Source organism: Zonotrichia albicollis, chromosome 1, assembly GCF_047830755.1.
Source record: "Zonotrichia albicollis isolate bZonAlb1 chromosome 1, bZonAlb1.hap1, whole genome shotgun sequence".
NCBI lineage: Eukaryota > Metazoa > Chordata > Aves > Passeriformes > Passerellidae > Zonotrichia > Zonotrichia albicollis.
The window spans coordinates 83,751,404-83,771,391 of record NC_133819.1 but is presented as its reverse complement, the minus strand read 5'-3'; the positions used below and the strand labels follow the sequence as shown (position 1 = coordinate 83,771,391).

The 19,988-nt window shown below is 42.0% G+C and overlaps 1 protein-coding gene across 1 annotated transcript in view; it reads left to right on the top strand.

Annotated features, from left to right (window-relative positions):
* Positions 1-7,769: 7,769 nt before the first annotated feature.
* Positions 7,770-19,988, top strand: part of ADCY2 (adenylate cyclase 2) — a 206,407-nt gene continuing 194,188 nt past the window's right edge. The window contains exon 1 of the mRNA XM_005484268.4: positions 7,770-7,997. Within this exon, the coding sequence (XP_005484325.2) occupies positions 7,770-7,997 (228 nt within the window). The remainder of the gene's footprint in view (positions 7,998-19,988) is intronic.

Here is a 19,988-nt window from a genome sequence, read left to right as displayed (position 1 = left end):
TTTCCTAGAGTTCTTTTCTCACTCTAAGCAAAACTTTGGCCATTAAATAAATAATACCACAATAATTACAAAAACATGAATCGAGATGGTTGTTCTTGGAGCCAAGTAGATGATAAAACTAAAGGCAGAAAATTTTTTGTCTAGGGAAAATACTTGTCATGCCATCTCGCAAAAACCTATCTCACTAATTAGTTCCAAGCTTTCAAAAAGTTTCACAGAAATCCCAGATTCAACACGTATAGACTTTTTTTGCTTTTAAGTATTTTCAGAACTTGGTTCATATCTTGAATTTTGCAGGATTGTGCCATTTATTTGCACTGCCATTTGCAGCTTCTGTTGAGAGGAAGCTTCCTTTAACATAGCTATGACAGCTACTGAGGGAAAAATTGAAGCAACACAGAGATTTTGCAATATTGTTTTTTTATATACACACGAATATGGTTTTCTTGGATATGAATTTACCTAGGTGCATTTCTCTATTTCAGCTGCTCATTTTATATTTAGATTTATGTGTTTCTGTTCTGTAGTACGAGTTAACCTAATTAACCTGAATAGGCCAGTAAATGCTTTGTATCTGATTTAATCATTGGAATAATTTTGAAGCATTGCACACTTATGAGTTTGCTTTAGGTGCATTTTTTTTTATTTTCAGTGGATTGTGCAGATGGAGTAAAGATCATAATAAAATGTCTAGAACCAAAATAATTTTACTATATATATGCCTTCCTTATTGAAGGAAGAATATGTAGACTGTGTTGTGTGATTCAGTAGGTTTTGAATCAATGTTCTCGCCCTTTATTCAGGAAATCAACATTTCTTTTAGTCAATTAAATTCATTGGAACACCACTGACTCCAACTGAATGACAACAAACAATAATCCATGTTAATAACCATTCTTTCAGGATTGAAAAAAAAATAGCTGCATCATTTTTCAATAGAAGGTGCAAGAAACCCATTTTGACATAACCTGCCTTTTTTTATCCCTGCATTGCCTTGCACCGACGCTAATTGTGAAACAGCAGCATCAATATTCCTTGTAATTCATGTTATTTTTGACAACTATCAAACTTTGAAAAGCATATAAAACCAAATCAGTTTTGTACCCTGAAATTCTTGCTTTAGAAGCCTCTTGTGACAGAGTTCTGCTCTGACAGATTAACTACCACAGTGAAATAACGTATGCCATTTACAAATTTTGCATTTATTTGTTTAATTTTCAGTCTAACCTTTTTCTTAAAAAAAAAAAAAGAAGACAAAAATTCCAAGCAGTCTTTTCTAGAGCAGTGTTACGTGCATTAGTATGGTTCCTCCCATGTTTTGTTTGTGTAGATAACCATCCTATATATTTGCTAAACAGAGGAAACTCTTCCTTGTTTTTGATTAACTGTTCTCTAAAGAATCTGTCTCTAATTCTTCAATGTTTTTTTATGATGTAAGATAAGTAGGGTAATAAAACTCAAGATGAGGGTGTAAGGTTGATCAGTATAGAGGTATTATTGTATGTTCTAAATCACTTATTATCTGATTCTTTGTGCATTTGAAATCTATAAAAGTGTTCTGGCTGCAGTTATATATTGAACAGGTCTTTCATCAGCCGCCTATGGTACTTGTCTCTAGTTTGTCCAGTCAATTTGCAATTTTATAAAACCATCTGAGCTGTTCCAAATTTCCAAAGTTCTATTGCTTTCCTCCCACCTTCCCTAAATCTCCCACCTGAAAGCAGGTTATCTGGAAGAGTGGGTGGTTTCCTAAGTAATAGCACTAAGTGCAAACTATCCCGATATGAAAGATGAGGAAATGTATAATTGAAGGCTAATGCCTTGAAACAGAAAAAGTACAATATTATATAGAATTTGGAAACGAAGTCATATTAAAAGAGTGAATGTAAAGAATAGCATGATCAAAATAAGAAAGGCCAAGGTATAAGCAGAGAGAAAACTGATGCACTTCTGGATAATTTTTGTTTGTCACATGCTTTTTGAAAGAAGACTTTGGAAATTGTTGGCCCACCATTCAGATAATAACAGATGGTCCAAAACCTTTAAAAATCTGATGTGTATTTTGCTTCTATCTTCAATAAAAAGGTTATCTATTATTAGATGACCAAAGTAGACACCATCTGTGAGGAAATAATCCAAGAAGAGAGGTTACTGAGGAATTTTCAGATAATCTGAATCTCAAGTAGTTCCTTCAATAACCTCAAAACTTTTTAGTAAGCACTCTTAAAAGTTTATGGAGGCTGAGAGAGGTCCAAAGTTAGATACTGTCTTGAAAAAGGGGGAAGGAGAAAAATTACACAAGGAATTATAGAACAGTCAGACTTATTTAGCACCTTAAATAACAATGTTAAACACTGCAGGCAAGTCTGTATCTAAAACAAAAGTGAATTTCACCTGGTTCCAGGTGTGTGAAATCCAATTTATCTCTGTAGAAGATTGTGTCCTCATTTTTTGAAGAGCAACAGTAACACATAGCTGCTATTATAAGATTTGAAAGAGCAAGTCCTGTTAACTGAACTCCGTAAAATGAATGCAGAAAAATTCAGTAAAAATAGCACTCTTCAGTCTTAAACAACTACAACAACAACAACAAAAGTTATGCATCACTGTTGGACAAAATGAGGTTGTTAAGACCCTGGTCACGTCAGATGTATCCACACATTGATCTTATGGCAGAGATGGCTTTCCAGAGCAACCCTAAGCCGCTCTGGCTGGCCTGAGTTTGGCCCTGCTGCCACATGCAAGCTCTGAAGTGCCACTGAAGCCCTGGCCATGTGAAACCTTCCTGGCAGGACACCCTGACCTGCAATCTCAGCTCAGTGTGGGGTGCCCTGGTGGCAGGACAGCATCAAGTCTGCAGTGATGGGCAGCTTTGGTGGCCAGCTGCCAATGGGGGCAACCTGACCACCAGTGGACTTGGGGGCAGAGTTTTGCTCAGGCCAATCGTTATGACTCTTTTGTGTGCTTGCTGTCTTGCAGGGCTGTGGGATTCAGCAGCTTTCCCTCCAATTTATTTCCTGTGGTTCAGGTTGTCCTACAGCTGAACGGAGTAGCTGAGAGCAAAGGATCTGTCTCTGCTGGGAGCTACTCTGTATCTCTGACCAGAACACTCCTGCAGAAGACAACAGAGAAAGGAAAGTGAAGGAAAGATGTGATGGAGACTGAGCCAGAGGGGCAAAGAGAGCAATGTAGGAACAAGAGGTTCTCCTGTATGTCCTGTTTCTATTTATATCTTCTTTAAGACTTATGACAGATCCCTTGCCACTGGAAGTAAGCTGTGATAACAGAATCATAGAACAATTGAGGCTCTGGAAGGGACCAAGTTCTCTAAGTTAATCTGCTACTGCAATGTGTAATGCCTCTGGCTCACGGTTGCTTTGACAAGCAGCTGTGGACCTCAACCTTTTGTTCTGTGTTGTTTTGCTACTCCAGAGGGGTACAACAGATTCTTAGACACCAGCTAAGGAATAAATTCTTTCATGTTTTTGGGAGTCTCAAGGGTACACAGGAGACAGTTTCTGACAATCTTAAGTGCTAGGTTTGCTTTTGTTCCCCATTTAGAGAAATAAGGTAGAACGCATGAAGAGGTTTTTTTCTGAAAGTCCTTTTATTTTCAACCACAAATTACAGAATTCACTGTACCTTCCTTTTCCCTGAGGCATAGCAAACTTTCACGTTGAGCCAAGTAAGGATGCTTATTTTCAGCTACCTAGGGTAATTGGTCTTTAAAAACATATGGCATTTCAACTTTAGCAATGACATAATTGTCATTCAACTGCAATAATGTTCGCTTAATTAAATTCATCCTGTGGGGAGAAAAAAAAGTGTTAATATGTTAAACAAAAAAGTAGAGCATTTAAATTAGAAGTTCAAATTCAGATTTGGATACTGCACAGTTTTAATTACCTTGTCCATATATAGAATGTTGCAGACATTAATTGCATGACAGTTTTTTTTTTACTGGACCATTGCTTCTACCTACAGATCTACTCTAAGAAAGGATGAGGGTTTTTGACACTAAGGTGTGGGACGTTTCCAGCTGAAGTCTGAAGGATGAATTGAAAGGTGCCACTTTCCCGTTTGGAGAGGGGAAGTAGAGCAGGTGAGTCCATCAGCTGGACAAGAAAACACAGGAGTCCAATGGAAACATATTAGAACTGTAGAATAAGAACTGTAGAATATGCTGAGTTGGACACCAGCCTGATGGTACCCCATTCACTGTAACTCTTTGTGCCTGATCTGTGAGCCAGTTGCTCACTCATCACATAACATGACGATCCAACTGTATGCTGGATATATTGTCCAGAGGAATACTGTGAGACACATCGCAGCTTATATCAAAAACTTTACTGAAGTCCAAAAAGATGACATATAACGGCACTTCTAGATCAATGAGGTGGGTTGCCCTGTTGTAAAAGGAAATCTGGTTTCACAAGCAGGATTTAAGCTGTGCTGGCTGTGACTGATTACTGCATTGTCATGTAGGTGCTTTTCAATACTTTCCAGAATAATATGTTTCACGATTTTGCTGGGCACTGAAGTGAGACTGACAGGCCCGTAGTTTCTGGGGTTGTTCTTGCCCTTCTTGAAAATCAGGACAATGTTGCCCAGCTTCCAGTCAGATGGGACCTCTCTGGATTCCCAAGACTGCTCAAAAATCATCAGGAGAGGTTTTGGAATGACATCAGCAAGTTCCTTGAGGATTCCTGGTAGAATCCCTTCAGGCCCCAAAGATTTTTAGGGATCCAGCTGGAGCAGCAGATCCCATAAAATTTCAGGGCTGACTGGAGCTGATCATTCTCTCAGTAATAGTACTCCAGCTCAGGGCATTGAGATCCCCTTGTTCCATCATCCATGCAGAAGACTGAGGCAAAGAATACATTAAATATTTCTGCATTCTCCATGTGCCTGTTTGGGGGGTGATCCTCCTCATCCTCTAACGGGCTGATGTTATTTCTACTCTGCCTATTGCCATTAATATATTCAAAACAACCTTTTCTTATTTCCCCCTATGGTTTTGGTCAACTTCTACTCCAGTTGAGCTTTGGCCACACTAATTTTCTCCCTTCAGTGGCAAGCAGCATCTTGGCATTCTTCCCATGTCACCTGAAATTTCTTCCATTGGCCTTCTTTGTCATCTTATTTCTGAAAGAAGATTCTTCTTCAGCCAAGCCAGCCTTCTGCCTCACCCCTTTGACTTGTAACATCTAGGAATTGCCTGCTCCTGCGCCCTTAGGAAGTGATGTTTACACATGATTATTTTGCTTTCTCTTGTTACCATGTTACTTTCTCTTCCTCTGCTGTTGAAACACCTTATGTCTGCTCTTTCAGAAGGCAGTTATGCTTATCCCATTGTTTTGGAAAGGCATGAGACACCACTGGGCAACCTTTGGGTTAATTAAATTTTTGCTGTGCAATTATAATTTTATTTCCTGAGAAATTGCATGAGAGTAATATAATGAGGAATTAGCTGTTACAGGCATAAGATCTTACTGAAATAACAAACAAATGGCATGATCATCATGGTAAAACTCTTTGGAATGGCCTTTCCTGTTCAGGCTCAGGGAGGTGGAAAGCAGTGGAAAGTTATTAAAGCAGAATCAGCTGGGGGAAGAAGACAACGACTTCTACCATCTGTATGAGTGTACTGTCTACATTTCAAATGCTTTTGCAAGGATGTACACATGGAACAGAGAACTTTTTTCATTTTGCCTGTTCAGATCTTTTGCATTTTTGTGACTACTAACAGGATCATGGAGTTATTCTTGAATTTTTAAGAAGTGTATATGTGATACTGGTCTTTCCACCTTTGAGAGATCAAAACACCTTCAAGTACCAGATTCTGAGATCTGCTTTTTCAAGAGGCTTTATGTTGTAATTCTGGTTTGGCTCTTGATTTTTTTAAACTCCCTATGCTTATCTCACTATATATGTGTGTGTGACAGTGAGGGTGGCCAACTCCATAATTTTTGAAGTGACTGCAAGCAAAGCCTTTTCATGCTGCAAAAATTCTCACACCCACCTCTACTGACTCCTTCCCAGCAATTAATTCTGCCAGAATGTTCTCCCCACATAGATTTGTGTTCATCCTTCAATCTTACCACTTCTGCTTTTTGAGAGTTTTTCACCCTCTCTCTCCCAAAACAGTGGGTGCGGTTGTAACTTTCCACTTCTCCTTTATGTGTTCCTCCTGCCCCAGAAAGCGCTCCAAGGGAAGGAAGAGTGAAAAACAAGCAGCTTTTCTTCCATACAGCCAGCTCAGAGGAACAGGGGGCAGGAAGGCTTTTAAAAAACCTTTTAAAAACCTGAGGAATCTAAGAGGTGCAAATATATGGACAGGGCTTTGGAGCTGTATGTGCTACTGGTTTCTCTGCATTGTTACACTTGTGGAGGAGGACCCATCTCTTCTTTTTCTGGGTAGAAAAATCAGTGGCACAGAATTTAGCTGTTAAATGTAAATTAGTTCACAGTCCATGGAGTTTTGGTCTATATCATCCTAGTTACCTGCCTTCTTTTCCGCCTGATTAATGGTCAGCCCTCTAGTCTATGTCTCTCATTTATGACAACTTATGACCACTTATGTCAGCTCCAGTTTTTCACCTTTTGTGGTAGCATAGTACTCCCAAGTCCCTCTTGTTTCTAACATCACTCCAATCGCCAGGAGACACCCTTGGGACATTCAAGCCTGTTAACATCTGTGTTACTCTGTTGTCTTCCTCTCCTGGGAGCGTTTTGGCAGGCTCTATGAGTTTAAGGATGTGACAAAGCAACAACAGGGGCTGGAGCGTAGATCAGAGAGGGCACAGACCGACTTCAGCTGTGGGGAGGGGCATTCAGGGAAGCAACGGGCTGGGGATGCAGAACTGCCTGTAAATGCCGTGCATGACAGATATGCGACTTTATTGGGTTAGATGTCCAGCATCTTTCCAATCCCTGCTTTGGTAGGAATTAAACAAATCCTTCGGAACATGGTAAACTGGGGACAAATGTGTCATTGCTTCTTTCTAACTCGAATGCTCGTTTTGACAAAAATCGACGTATGACTTCTAAAAAGGGGATTCCGCCTCCGGAAAAGGTACCCAGCGGAACAGTCCCGCAAGAGCCCTCCGCCCGTGGGAGCAATTCCAAAGCAATCTCCAAATGTCTCTCTCTCCCTGCGGCGCCGGGAGGTGCTGCCACCCACCCTGGGGAAGGCAGCGGCGTCCCCGCGGGAGCCGGGCAGGGCCGGGGCGGGCCGGGAGCGGCACACGCCGCGCTCTCCGCCCCGCGGCCGCCGTCGGGAGCGGCACCTGCGGCGGCCCCGCGCCCCTCCGGGCGGCGAGGGCTCCCGGCCCCGCGCAGGCGGGGACCGGGGCGGGTGGCGCGACCCCGGGGGCATCTCCCGGCGCTGCTACGGAGGGGCGCGGGGCAGCGGCTGCTCCCACGGCCGCCCGCTCAGGCACCGCCCGCTCCGGGGCGCTTACTCTGGGCGGGCGCCCGCTGCCCTCCCCGGCGAGGAGGAGCGCGGCGGCCGCCCCCGCCCCCGGGGGAGCCGGGCAAGGCATGTGCGTGCGGGGTGGCGCCTTCCGGAGGCGCACCGAGCCCCGGGCGGGCTGCGCGGCGGCCGCGGCATCCCGGCGCTCCGTGCCCATGCCCATGCCGCCGCCGCCGCCGCGGCTCCTCCTCTCCGCCTCCCGCGCGGGAGCGCGCCCCGCTCCACTCCCCGGCTGCCTCCTGCGGCAGCGGCGGCGGCGGCGGCGCCTCTGAGGGACTTGCGCGGGCTCTGCCCGATGTGGCAAGAAGCGATGATGATGAGGAGGAGACGCCGCTACCTGCTAGAGCGGGCAGAGCAGGCGGGCAGCGGCTGCGGGGCGAGCGGCGAACAGTCCCGCTCCCGGGACTGGCTCTACGAGTCCTACTACTGCATGAGCCAGCAGCACCCGCTCATCGTCTTCCTGCTCCTCATCGTGATGGGCACCTGCCTGGCTCTGCTCGCCGTCTTCTTCGCCTCCGGGCTGGTAAGAGACGCCCTCCCGGTCCGGGACCCGCTGCATCCCCGGGTTCCCGGGCATCCCCGCTGCCACCGCCCGGCATCCCCGCTCCGCTCGCCCCGCTGGCATCGCCGCGCCCGGCGCTCGCAGCCGAGGCGGACGGGGCGGGACGGGACGGGACGGGGCGGCCGAGAGCCGGTGCTGCGGCTCCTGCGGCGGAAAGTTGGTGGCGGGAGGCGCCGAGGTGGCGGCGGGGCCCGGGAGCCCCCGCCCGAACTTTGCGGCCCGGTATTTAGGGGCGACGCTGGAGCAGCGGCCGCGCGGCTGATGGAGCGAAAACTGAGTCAACAAGCGCATCGAGTTTAATTCACTTAATTCCTTGGCTCCGCTCTCTTCCAACTGGCGGCTTGGCCGTGGTGGCCTTTGTAGTGGCAGGGTTTTAATCGCCGCGCAAAAATGCGGTCCGTACCTGTATCTGAAGTAATATTTTTAGTGCAAGTAAGCAAGGGCTGTGCCCCTCCTTGTGCTAGCCCCCTTCATCCCCTATGAGATCATTTTCTAGCGTTTGACCCATTTTCTCAAGAAAGCTTTTGGTACAGCGCAGCCTTCGTTTTTAAGGAAGGTGAAGTTTGGTTGGTCCGATGTCTTTCCTGCGCGCTCAGTGTGGGGTTTCCAGGCTTTAGGAAGAGAAATGTGTCACAGCAGCAGGTGACAGTCGGTATCAGTTTATCTCCCCTGAAATGGGTGGCGTTTTGCCCTTGCAAAGGAAAAGCTGCAGAGGGCAGTAAAATTCTTGGTCCTTTACAGAGTTTTCCCGCTGTTAATGATTAGAGCAGGCTGTTGGCGTTACTGTATACTTCTGAAGTAAATGGGTATTTGTGTGGTCTCAGACTCTTCCCCTACCTTAAAAAAACAAAGAAAAAGAAAAAAAAGAGAATCTTTTTGCGGTCTTCTGGAAAACTGAATGTTTACTGAACAGAGCTAGTTATCTCTAAAGGCAAGGATGAGCAGGTCGGTATAATCTAATGGATTCTCCTAGAGACACTGCAGCTAGTGTTTTCCTATCCTGCTTTCTTGCTTGACCAAACTTTTGTCTTAAAACCTACAGGAGCTGCCTGCAGGATTAGCTAAGCTTTGAGTCGATACATGGTTTATTTCCTTTTGGTATTGGCTGTATTTTAAGCTTTTTGTTCAACCATTCCTACTAAATACAAAACAGTTGTAAAAGTGAGGCTAGTAATGGTGATGCTTCATAATTCAGTTGTTTAATATCCAAAGGTTTAAATTTTGGAGCTCTGTGTGCAAAATACAGGTTTGACCACTTACCTCTATCGAGTATGTTAATGTGGGTGCTTGCCCACCAGGGCTGAAGGGGCTGTTGGAAAGGGGAATTGGAAGTTTGTCGGGCACAGCTAACTGTGGATATGTACACTGTACTTGCCCACAGTCAAGGTGGCAGAATTTGGGCTTGACACTGTTTAGTACCAAATTTTGTACTTTTCAGTGGTGGTATGGTCTGCAGTTTGTTTACAAGTTGCATGTGGTTATTTTGGTAATTTCATCTCTTGAGGTAGATCATTTGCAGTAATGAAAGTGACATAAAACTGGACCCAGATGGAAGGACTGCTGAAAGTTATGGAAACAAAACTGTGAGCTGGCTGAATCTTGCCAGGCATTACTTCTTCAGAAAGAGTGACTTTAATAGTTCAGTCTGCATTTGGAATTCCAGACATACCGGAAGAGGGAAAAAAATGCTTTCAAAACCATTTTCCTGAGCCTTTATCTTCCTGTAGCTAACAACTGGATGGGTGAGTGGAGAAAGAGGTGGGCTTCATCCAAGTTTCCAGTCGACAGATGAAAGTAACCTCAGGCACAGAGAAAGCTTGCCTATATGGACTTCCAGCCACAGGATGCTGGACAAAATGTTTTGGAGCTCTGCCCAGAATTTCACCTAAAAGCGCTTTATTATAGTCTAGTTTCTGGTTGCATGTGTAATTAAAGTATTCCTGAAGGTTTAAATCTGTTTCTCCTGCTTCTGAATGAAGGATACATATTTTATAGAGCTGTGGACTTTTAGTCATTTTTTTGTGCCTGGTGATATACAAGGGACATGGGGTTAGGAGTATCTGAGCCACAAAATCTGGTATTAATATCCTTATCTTTCATCTTGCACAACTTGTACAGGTGTGATTGTTTTGACAGAAGACCTAATTCTGTAGAGAAGGCCCGGTGGAAGTGAAATGGGATGATTCTGTGCAGATCTGTGCTATGCATCTAAAGTTAAGGGAAATATTTCTTAACAGTTGTTTCCTTTAGATTTTGTACAAAGCAGTTAAGATTTCACTGAAAATTACTTAAGTCTGTTGTGGAGAAGAAACTCCAGAATGACTCACTATAACACTCAGTTTGGATTTCTTGCTTGTGCTTCATAGAACAGCTTAGAACATGGAACGTGGGATTGGACATTGTTAGGGTGGATATTCATGAAGTGTGAACCATTTTCGTGTTCTACACTGCTTAAAAAAAAAAAAAAACTGGAAACCAGTGGAAGTGAGAGGATGTCTTCCTTCTATTTTAATGTCTTATTTGATTGTTAAAATATATCATTGTGGTGTCTGAGTTGCCTTTTTTTTGTGTTTTTTCATGTGGCAAAGTATTCATAAGCGTTCCCAAACAAAGCCAGGTACACAAGGGATGTATTTTACTTACTCAGCTCTTTCAACCTGTCAGAATACAAGCTATAGCCTTCCTGATTTCAGATGAAAAATTTATGAAAGCTGTTGCAAAATTACAGTAAACAAGATTACTTACAAAGTGTGCCTGGAAATCAGATTACTTTTGTTTCAGACAATGTACTGCTATTATTACTGAGAGAGGTTTCTTGGGAGATTTTGCTTTTGTTTCAGAGAACTATTGTGATTTTGACCTTTGGAATTAAGCACTCTATCTCCTCAAACACTAGATATAAAACTTGAGTCAGCTTCAATGATGACCATTCACAGCTTGTAATTTTAAATAATGTAGTGATAATATCAACCTTTGAATTTCCTATGTCAGAGTATCCTCTCTGTTTCTCTACCTGGCATGAACTGCAAGCTGGCAAAATGAGATCAGTCATCCATGTTTAGCTGCTGCTTTAATCGATAGAGAGTAAATTATTTTCCCAAACCTGTGAAAGCCTTTCAGGACTTAAAAATGCCAGAGGTCAGCTTCATTTTCTCTCTGACTATTGTGTTGTTCTTTCAGTGTAATATGTATGAAAAACTCATTATTTGCCCATCTCTCCCTTTTTAGTACTAAAAGCTTATGGCCATTTTTAGTGGTGTCCAGAACAGTTTTGTCTCTGGCAGGAGCATGTCTCTTGTAACTGCAATTTGCAGGAGATTGAAAAAAAGAGCCATTTTTAAATTCATAGTGTGAATTATGAGAGTACCTGAAATATCTGAAATTGTGATTAATTTCTTACATGATTAAACAAAAACTCTGAAGATAAGGGTGATGCCCAAATTGCACAATTTATTGAAAGGCCACAACTTTCCTTTATCCATGCATTTTTCGAGACTTAAAGAGTACCTACTCCATAGGTAAAGGCTTCAATAAGAATCTACAGTTCAGGGATATCAAAATCTTTTAGCACTTATGTTGGAAGTGGGGGAAGATTTAAACCTGTTGGGATCTTCTGTCTGTTCCTTTTATGAAAACTTAATGGTTCACCAGGCTGCTCCCAGATAGACATGTTTTCTTTCAGGCTGGCCTGTTCCCCTTGCTCAGGACCTGTAAGCCTGATGTGTGGTGTCAACATTAGCTGCAGCCCTTATCTCCCTCCCAAATTCTCGCTGCCATGTGTGACCTTGTAAAGCTCCTAAGATGTGGTTACTGGTGTGTAGGCTGTGGTGTGTCAGTGCATGTTTCTTAAGGGTGTCCTTGGCCAACCGGGGACATGTGTTGGGCAAAAAGTGCTTCTGCAACGTGGCATGGTGTTGCCTTCCCTCTTCCAAAGCACTCTGAGATTGTTCTGGGTTGGCCACCTAAGGACTGGCTGTGGAGCAGAAGTATTGGCTTCCCCCTCAACCACTTTTTTGAAGTTCTTGAAAAGCTCAGGATCCTGCTAGTAGGCTCAGTTTAGGTTTATGAACCTTTTTATGGATTTATAAATGCAAGAAAACTAAAAGTTGGGTGCACATCTATTTTAGTGACATACCCAAATACCTTCTGTAGCAAAAAGGGGCGTAGTCAATGGTTCTTAAGAGGGAATACAATTAACTAGATGGATGAACCTGCAGCATGGCAGATGTGCATTCTGCAGGAGTTGGTTTTCTGGCACCAGACTGACTGAACTTACCATCAGCTGATCCAAGAAGAAGTAGCTGCCTCATTCTGAAGGAGTACATGAAAACTTTCTGGCTGCCAACCTGGTTGGCAGAGAACTGTTTCTGTGCAAGGAGAAGATCAGGAGAATCCTGTAAGCCTCATGGGATTTTAACTGAGGTGTGCCATTTCTTCCCTCTAATTGGTGTTATTCCTGAAATAAATTTTTGCTGTTTCTGGTAAAAGCTGGACATCAGCCAAGCCCTTCCAGATTTCCATGATCAGAATCTCATCTTGAAATGAAGAGGGAAATGTCATCCAGGTCCATGTGGAAAAAGTAGTTTTAGCATATTTCATCATTCTCTAAAAGCATCTGATGTGTACCTCTGGTAATATTCTCATCTCATCAGTTTGCCTCTGAAAAATTCATCCATCCACACCAAAAGGTCACCACACTGACAATGTGATTTTGTATCTGTATACTTGAGATGCTCTGTTATAACCTTACTGCATGGAATAATACGGGCATACTATAAGACCTCTTGTACTCTCAATTTTAGGATATCTTTTGAGATCAACCCTATGTAATTTACAGCTTTTTTTAGTTTAAGAGCACCAACTGTTTTCCCAAAGCCCAAGAATACCCAAGGTCTGAAAACGTTCCTTGGAATCTTTGCAGACTGAAAGTACGCCAAAGCATCTGTTAAGAGTGTTTTCAAACTCCAATATATTCATTCCCCCAAGAAGAAAGCTAAATAACAGCAAAAGTAATGAAGTAAGAAAATCCTCACTAATTGAAGGACAAGCAGAGGTTTTTTTCCATGCTTGATGCTATGGTTGTTGTGCTCAGGTGGTATCCTACCTCTCCTTAAACTCTTTCTACCATGCTACTGCTACTGCCTACCTGAGAAGGAATTCAAAATAAACATCAATGTTTTTACAATGCCTTTTCTTTCCTCAGTTCCAGTTATAATTGACTGTACTGTTCTGCTTTCAAGTCCCCTATTAAAATGTTCCATGAGGAAACCCCATGTTTCTAATTATTTTTTTCTTGCCTCTAGACAATATAGCAGGATATTCTTGTAGCTATAGTTGCTGGTTGGTTGATACGGTCTTAGGATATTGCTGTCCCTACCAGATGTTCCTTCTTTCTTCTCAGATGTTCACTGAGAGTGACTTTTTAAAGGCAGTATTATCTCTTTAGTCAGGCAGGAAAGGTTGCTGTATCTTCCTGTCTGAAGCAGGAATTGCCTGGCTTTCTGTCTGGTTTCAGTCTCAGTGCTGCATCAGTCTGGGCTGCTCCTTCTTTCATTCGCTAATGACACTCGCAGTGCATCTGTGGTTACTTTTATTGCTGCTAAGAGCTTGTCTCATGTGCCAGTCCCTAACAAGTCTGGAAACAGAGCCATCAAGTTAATGAGGTGCTGGTGGCAACCTCACTTTTCATGCCTCTGTTTCATCTTTCATATTGAAAAATACCTAAATTCTGAACAAGAATTGGATAAAACTATGAGTATGGCAATATTGGAAAAATGCTTAGCCTTTAATTGTAATCTTAATAAATTGAAGTTTTATGAATACCTTGGCAATAGAAAATGTATTTAATGCCACAAATTATGACTCAAAGTGGTGAAAATGGTGGATCCACAACTGCTAATCATTACTGCAGACATGATAAATAACATTCTGACTAGAGCTGTTTACTGATGTGCAATGGGAGTAAGACCGATGATGGATTGGGCTCTGATTGTCTGCTGTCTTTATCAGCCTCAAGCCAGGTATGTGGATTCACAAATCCTGTACTGGCAACTTCATAGTGGATCTGCCAAGGACTTGTCAATACTTGCCTGCCTATCTTCCTTAAATTTTTATAAATTGGTTTCAAGTTCCTTGTTGTGGACAGATATATCCAACTGATTTGTTGACTCCTACAAAATAGTGAATGTGTTTCTTTGAGCCTTCAAGGGCTGTTCTAGATTAAGGACCTTAGCCAGAGATCACAGTCCCTGCATTTAAACTGTGATTGAGAAAACTTCTTGTTATAACAGTAGTGGTCACTGGAGCCTCCCAGGCTGCTCCATGCATGACTCCAAACTGATGGACACTTCATGCAGATAGATGTGTTCTGCAAATCTCTTGAGCAGCTGGGTGTGTTGGGGAGCAAAGTGCAGCTGAGCACCTGTGGTGTTTGATTCTGTGCCTACGTCCCCAGTCACAGCAGACCTGTGATCCCAGATAATTATGTGCTGCCATAGTAGCTTCTGCATATTTCAAAAAGAATTGAATCAGTTCAAGCTATATTTACCTGTGATGATGAGAAGATACCAACAAATTAAACTTCTGCTTTGGGGAATCTGGATCCAAAAATAAGTGAATTGGCACAGTTCTGCCCTTTTTTCCCTGACTTTTTATTTCTTTGAGCATCAAACCTGATAAAAAAACTAAAACTCAAAACAGCTCAATACATTTTCTTTTCCATATCTTTTCTTTTTATATCTTGAATAAACAACTTTCATACACTGACCCTGATTCAGGTGGTGCTGAAAATTGAAGGGGCTGTTGTACCATCTGTACGGAGGAGTGTGAGGCTGTGTCTACACTTACTCTCGCAGTTGTCTGTTTTACCACCCTGTATAAAAGGGTGGTTTATCTCTTCTCTACACAGAACTCTTGTTTTGAGTGGTGCATATATGATATAAAAGCCCCTTGCTCTTTCTGGTGTGATCCTGTCCCAGGTTTGTGTCTGGGAGAGGCAGAGGAAACGACTACAGATGATGACATGTTGGTCTGACCATTTTCTTCTTTCACCATCCATGGTTCTAGTTTTGGAGGTTTTCTTACCTGGAAGGTGTTGCTCCAGAGTGCAGGAGCACTGGCTTTTGGTTGCATGCACCAGACACCAGCTGGGATGAGAGGTGCTCCAGCTCACCTCTCTGTTTCCCAATAGCTTCTCAGAGCTGCTCAGTAAGGTTTGCAAAAGTAGTTAGAATTTACTTTTTTCCACCTGCCTCCTCACAGCTGAACTGTGTGCTGTGGGACCTTTAAAGACCCTAAATGCTGTGGATGGCACAGGGGATCTGCTCATTGACTGGATAAACGGGATTGCTTCAATTCCAGGTAAAATTTTCATATGCCTTTCTCCAATTTGCTAGTACTTTGGTCAGTCTGGCAGGAAAATCCTAGGAAGACAAGATTCCCCCCAGCTCCTTTTCTAGCAACACTGATTTCAGGCTGAGGACTTGGACACATTGCTTCCTTTGAGAGAAGTGTTAGGAAAACAGATGCTCTTTTACCTTGGCTCAGCACCTGCTTGGTAGTGCTCCCATTCCTATAGAATTGTTTAGTTTGGCAAGGATCCTTAAAGTCATCAAATCCAGTCATTAATCCAGCACTTCTAGGTCCACCATTAAGCCACGTCCCTATGTGACACGTCTACATGTGCTTTAAATACCTCCAGAAATGGTGACTTCAGCACTTCCCTGGGTAGCCTGTTCACCCTTTTGGTGAAGAGATTTTTCCTAATATGCAATCTAAACCTCCCTTGGTGCAATTTGAGGCCGTTTCCTCTTTTCCTTTTTTTTGTAATTGGGTGAAGGAGACCAAGACCCACTTTGCTCTGCCTTTCAGGTAATTGTAGAAAGTATTAAGGCCCCCACTGAACAACTTTTTCTCCAGGCTAGGCAACCCCAGTTCCTTCAGCTGCTCCTCATAAATCACTTGAGTTGCTTCATATACCTTGGCAGGTGGGTGGATTCTCTTGCCTTGCTGCAGGTACTATGATGGTCCTTTGTATCAGCACGGTGGTCTGAGAACTGTCTGGTCTGGTCAAGACCTAGGAGGAAATGGATGGGGAGCTTGTCCAGAGCAGTAGCTTGTCCTGTAAACCCCACTGGGGATTCCTAGCCTGATAACTCATGCCAGAAAATGGCCACAGGCTCTCACTGGGGCTTGTTTTCTGCACAAGTGGGCTCTGGGAGTTTTTAAACCTGACTGATAGGTGATGGGATTTTATAAAGTTGCTTCAAGTAATGTGAAATCTGTTTAACAATAAAAACAATTTAGCAGATTGGTTTTGCTTTCTTTGATTTTTATTATTTTCTTACCTGTGCTTTAATGAAATAGGGTAACAGTACTTATGAAAAAGCCCTGACACATTTTGTCTGCAAATACAGACAAAAATGCCTGTATTTGCAGAATCTGTTTTGCTCTATTTCTTATGATTAAGTCTCAAGTTTTACTCCTGAAATTTTAGTTGGCAAGTATATTTTAAATGTAAGTTAACATGTTTGTAACCTTTATTTGAAATTTTATCATAGTAGAAATAATAGCCATTGCAGAATGGGGTCCTGATTGTGGAGTCAGAAATGAAGTAAGAAATATCTTAGGTTTGAAGTCAGTTGAACTGAGAGACACATGAGAGTGTGGAAAGCATCCTTAGGGGAATAAACTTTAAGAACATTGTTGCGATACTAATAACGGTGTTTAGTATGTAATTGCACAACCTTAGGAAACACTTCAAAAGTAATTACAAAATGACAGGAGTGCCTTTCAATATTAAAGCTGTTTTTCATGCTACCCTATTATGCCTCTTCGTTAAACCTTAGGAATATTCTTGCAAAATGTATTTTTAAAAGACCTATTAGAGAGCGGAGCCTAACTGTACCTTTTTTTCCTTAAACAGACCCTTAAAATGAGCAGTTTCCTTGTGTGCTGAAGCTCATGTGCTCCCTGGTTCAAATTTTGTCATTCTTACTTTTAAGTGAGTTGCATCTTGACACTTTTTCTTGATTACAGCCAGATTTTCAAGTTATTATGTCAGGAGGAAAATGGTGAGGGAAAGCCACCTTTTAGCTTCGATTTAAAAGTGACAGCCAAAATATGTAACTGTCAGTATTAAATAGCTCCAAGAGTCAGATGAGTACTTCTGCAAATCTAAATGAGTATTTCAGACTTTCATGAATGTGTATGGGTACAAGAAAGGCCATAATTTCACTTTTAGTACGTGTTGCAGTGCAGTTAATCTGAAAAATATGTCTTTGAGTCTTGTGAAGTATTGTATTATCCATAATGTTTAGCTGATGGAGCTTTTCCAATGACATGTTTTAAATATATTTAACTTAAAAATATATATTCTTTCTAATTGTTTTACTTTATCTTCCATATATTGTGATTTGTATAAATAGTACTTGCATTTATTGGAGAGTTTCTTTAATAGTGTTTTTATAATATAAGGAAGGATTTTGAGAATATCTGAAAAGCAAGCTAAACTGACTTATTAACCCACCTTTTTTGAGAGGAAGTCAGAACCAATGCATGTAGAATAAAGTATGCAAGAAAGATATTTTGATCACTATATTTACATTGAAAATTAATAAATTACATGAGTAGGTTCCAATTACCTCTGGAGCCTGAAATAATTAGTTTCATCAAAGTACAGATTTTTTGCTCACTTTTCTGCTTGCTGAATCCCCCCCTCTTTTGAAGGGGCACTTCAGGGAGCAGGATGTAATTAACTGTCCTTGCTCTCTGGGACATGGTTTATCTTCTGTGGCTGCCAGCTACTGCCACTGAGTAGGACAATTTTAAAAGTGCAGCTGAGTGTTGTAGCCACTAGTAACTGGGTTTGACCATCCTGCTTTTCTTATGCTCTTACATGTTTTCAAGTAAAGCTTTTGATAATTGCCAGCCTAAGAGAAGGTTGAGATGCTGCTAGATGACCAAAAGGCATGGCAGTCCTGTTTATATTCCCAGACCCTGTTCCTGGGCCCTCTGAACCCCAGCTTATTAAATACAGAGTTGTATGCACTGGCAGATTTTATCTGACATGTGGTTAACCAGAGGAGAGGACACAAATCAATGGAAAATAAACCAAGGGAGAGAAAACTGCTGATGTGGCAAATGAGGATGTGTAAAAAAAAAACCACTCACTGTTCAGGTTGAGTGCATGGTGTTTGCACGGGGCATATTTTTAAATATGAAATATACAGGCCCACACATCCTGGTTCTACCAATTATGTTTTTGGCAGGGATAGGTGTCTGTTCTCTATTCCATGGCATGTGATACAGTAGGAATGGTCAGGAGCTCATGGAGTTCTGGCTACACCTTTGCAAGCAGATAGCTCCAGTGGAGGTTGTTCCTCTTGGCTGAGATGGACACTAGCTTTAAACATCAGAAGAGCTGGATTAAAGGACAGTTGTGCTCAGTCCATGCAGAGAAGAGAAACCTTAAAACCAAGTGTTACTCTTTCAGAATCTAGCCACTGTGTTGCAGCTTTGACTATTCTTGAAAACCATCCTTTCTTCCTTTTCATTCATTTGGAAATGGTGATTGAGCCAGAATTATGGCGTTCATCATGCATTGTTGAGGTGGGGCATTGTGATGTTTTCTCTTCTCTATTCTATTTTGCCATGTTCTGCATTTCAGGCTGTTTTTTGACTGCTGGTGAGCATCTAAGTGATGTTTTCATGGGTCTAGCTATGATAAACACCAAATATCTCTAAGTATTAGTAGCCAGCCAAGTTGTTGTCATGTGTATAAAGTTAGGATTGCTCTGTCTGAGGTGCATCTCTGCACACACATCTCTGCTGAAATTCACCTGCTATTTTCTTGCTCTGTAGTGACTCTTATGAGATCCTTTTGTGTTTCTTCATAGCTGACCCTCATCTTTGCCAGATTGCTGTTCAGCCCTTTCCCAAACTGTTTATGGGTATTTTGAACATATACCATAAGATTCCTGAGGACTTTGGTACCTTTGTTACAATTTTTCCTGCTAGATGCCAGACATGCTGGGACTTCCCTTTGTCTTTGAGAGGGATCCCAGGAGAGACTGGCAGTACATCACATGTCTGTCTTTGGATACTGGGGAACTTTTGGGTGCAGGTTACAGGCTACTACAGGTCCACCATTACAGTTTTAGCTCTTTCTTCTTTGAGTCTTATTGGCCCTTTCTGGTGAATCCTGACTGCTTGTGGTGATTTTTTAATTTACGTTTCATGTTTTTGCTTTTGTCTGTAATGCGTTACACTAATGCTTCAATTTGAAACAGACTTTCTGATTTATTCCTCCTGCATAGATTATTTTGGAAAGAGAATTATCCCACAATGGGCGCAGATAAAAAAAACAAAACAACAAACCAAAAACAAACAACCAAAATGCCTTCTGCTACAGTCTGTTTTTCTCTAGTTGTTCTTTTTAATACCTCCATAATCTGTTTGTTTGGAAGTTCTTTAGCAGGACGCCATGACTTCTGATTATATTTCAAAAAGAATTCACTATTTATTTATATTTTCTTAAAAATAATTTCTCAAGAAAGTTCTTTTCTTGGCCTGCATTACAGAGTCTTTATATTAATTAAGCCTTTATATTAAATCCTTTTTTATTATCCCCTTTCAGGTTGTTGTGTTGTTTTTTGTGGTGTTTTTTTTTTCTTCTACAGAAGATAGATTTTAGAAGCTTCCTTACTTGGATGTTGAGACATTCTGGTTGTACTTTGGTCTTTCTCAAGTTGTTTAGAGGAATTGATTAGCTTTTGCCCTATGCATTTGAGTTTTATAGTGTCTTCAGGCTACCTACAAAGATTTTAATCTGTAAGCTTATAGCTCCCCCTTTCAATTTTAGTGTTTGGGTTTTGTTTTTCATTTGTTTTCTTTACAAGCTTTGTCATTGTTATAAAGAAGCCCCTCAGTAGCAATATTTTGTGGACCAGGTTC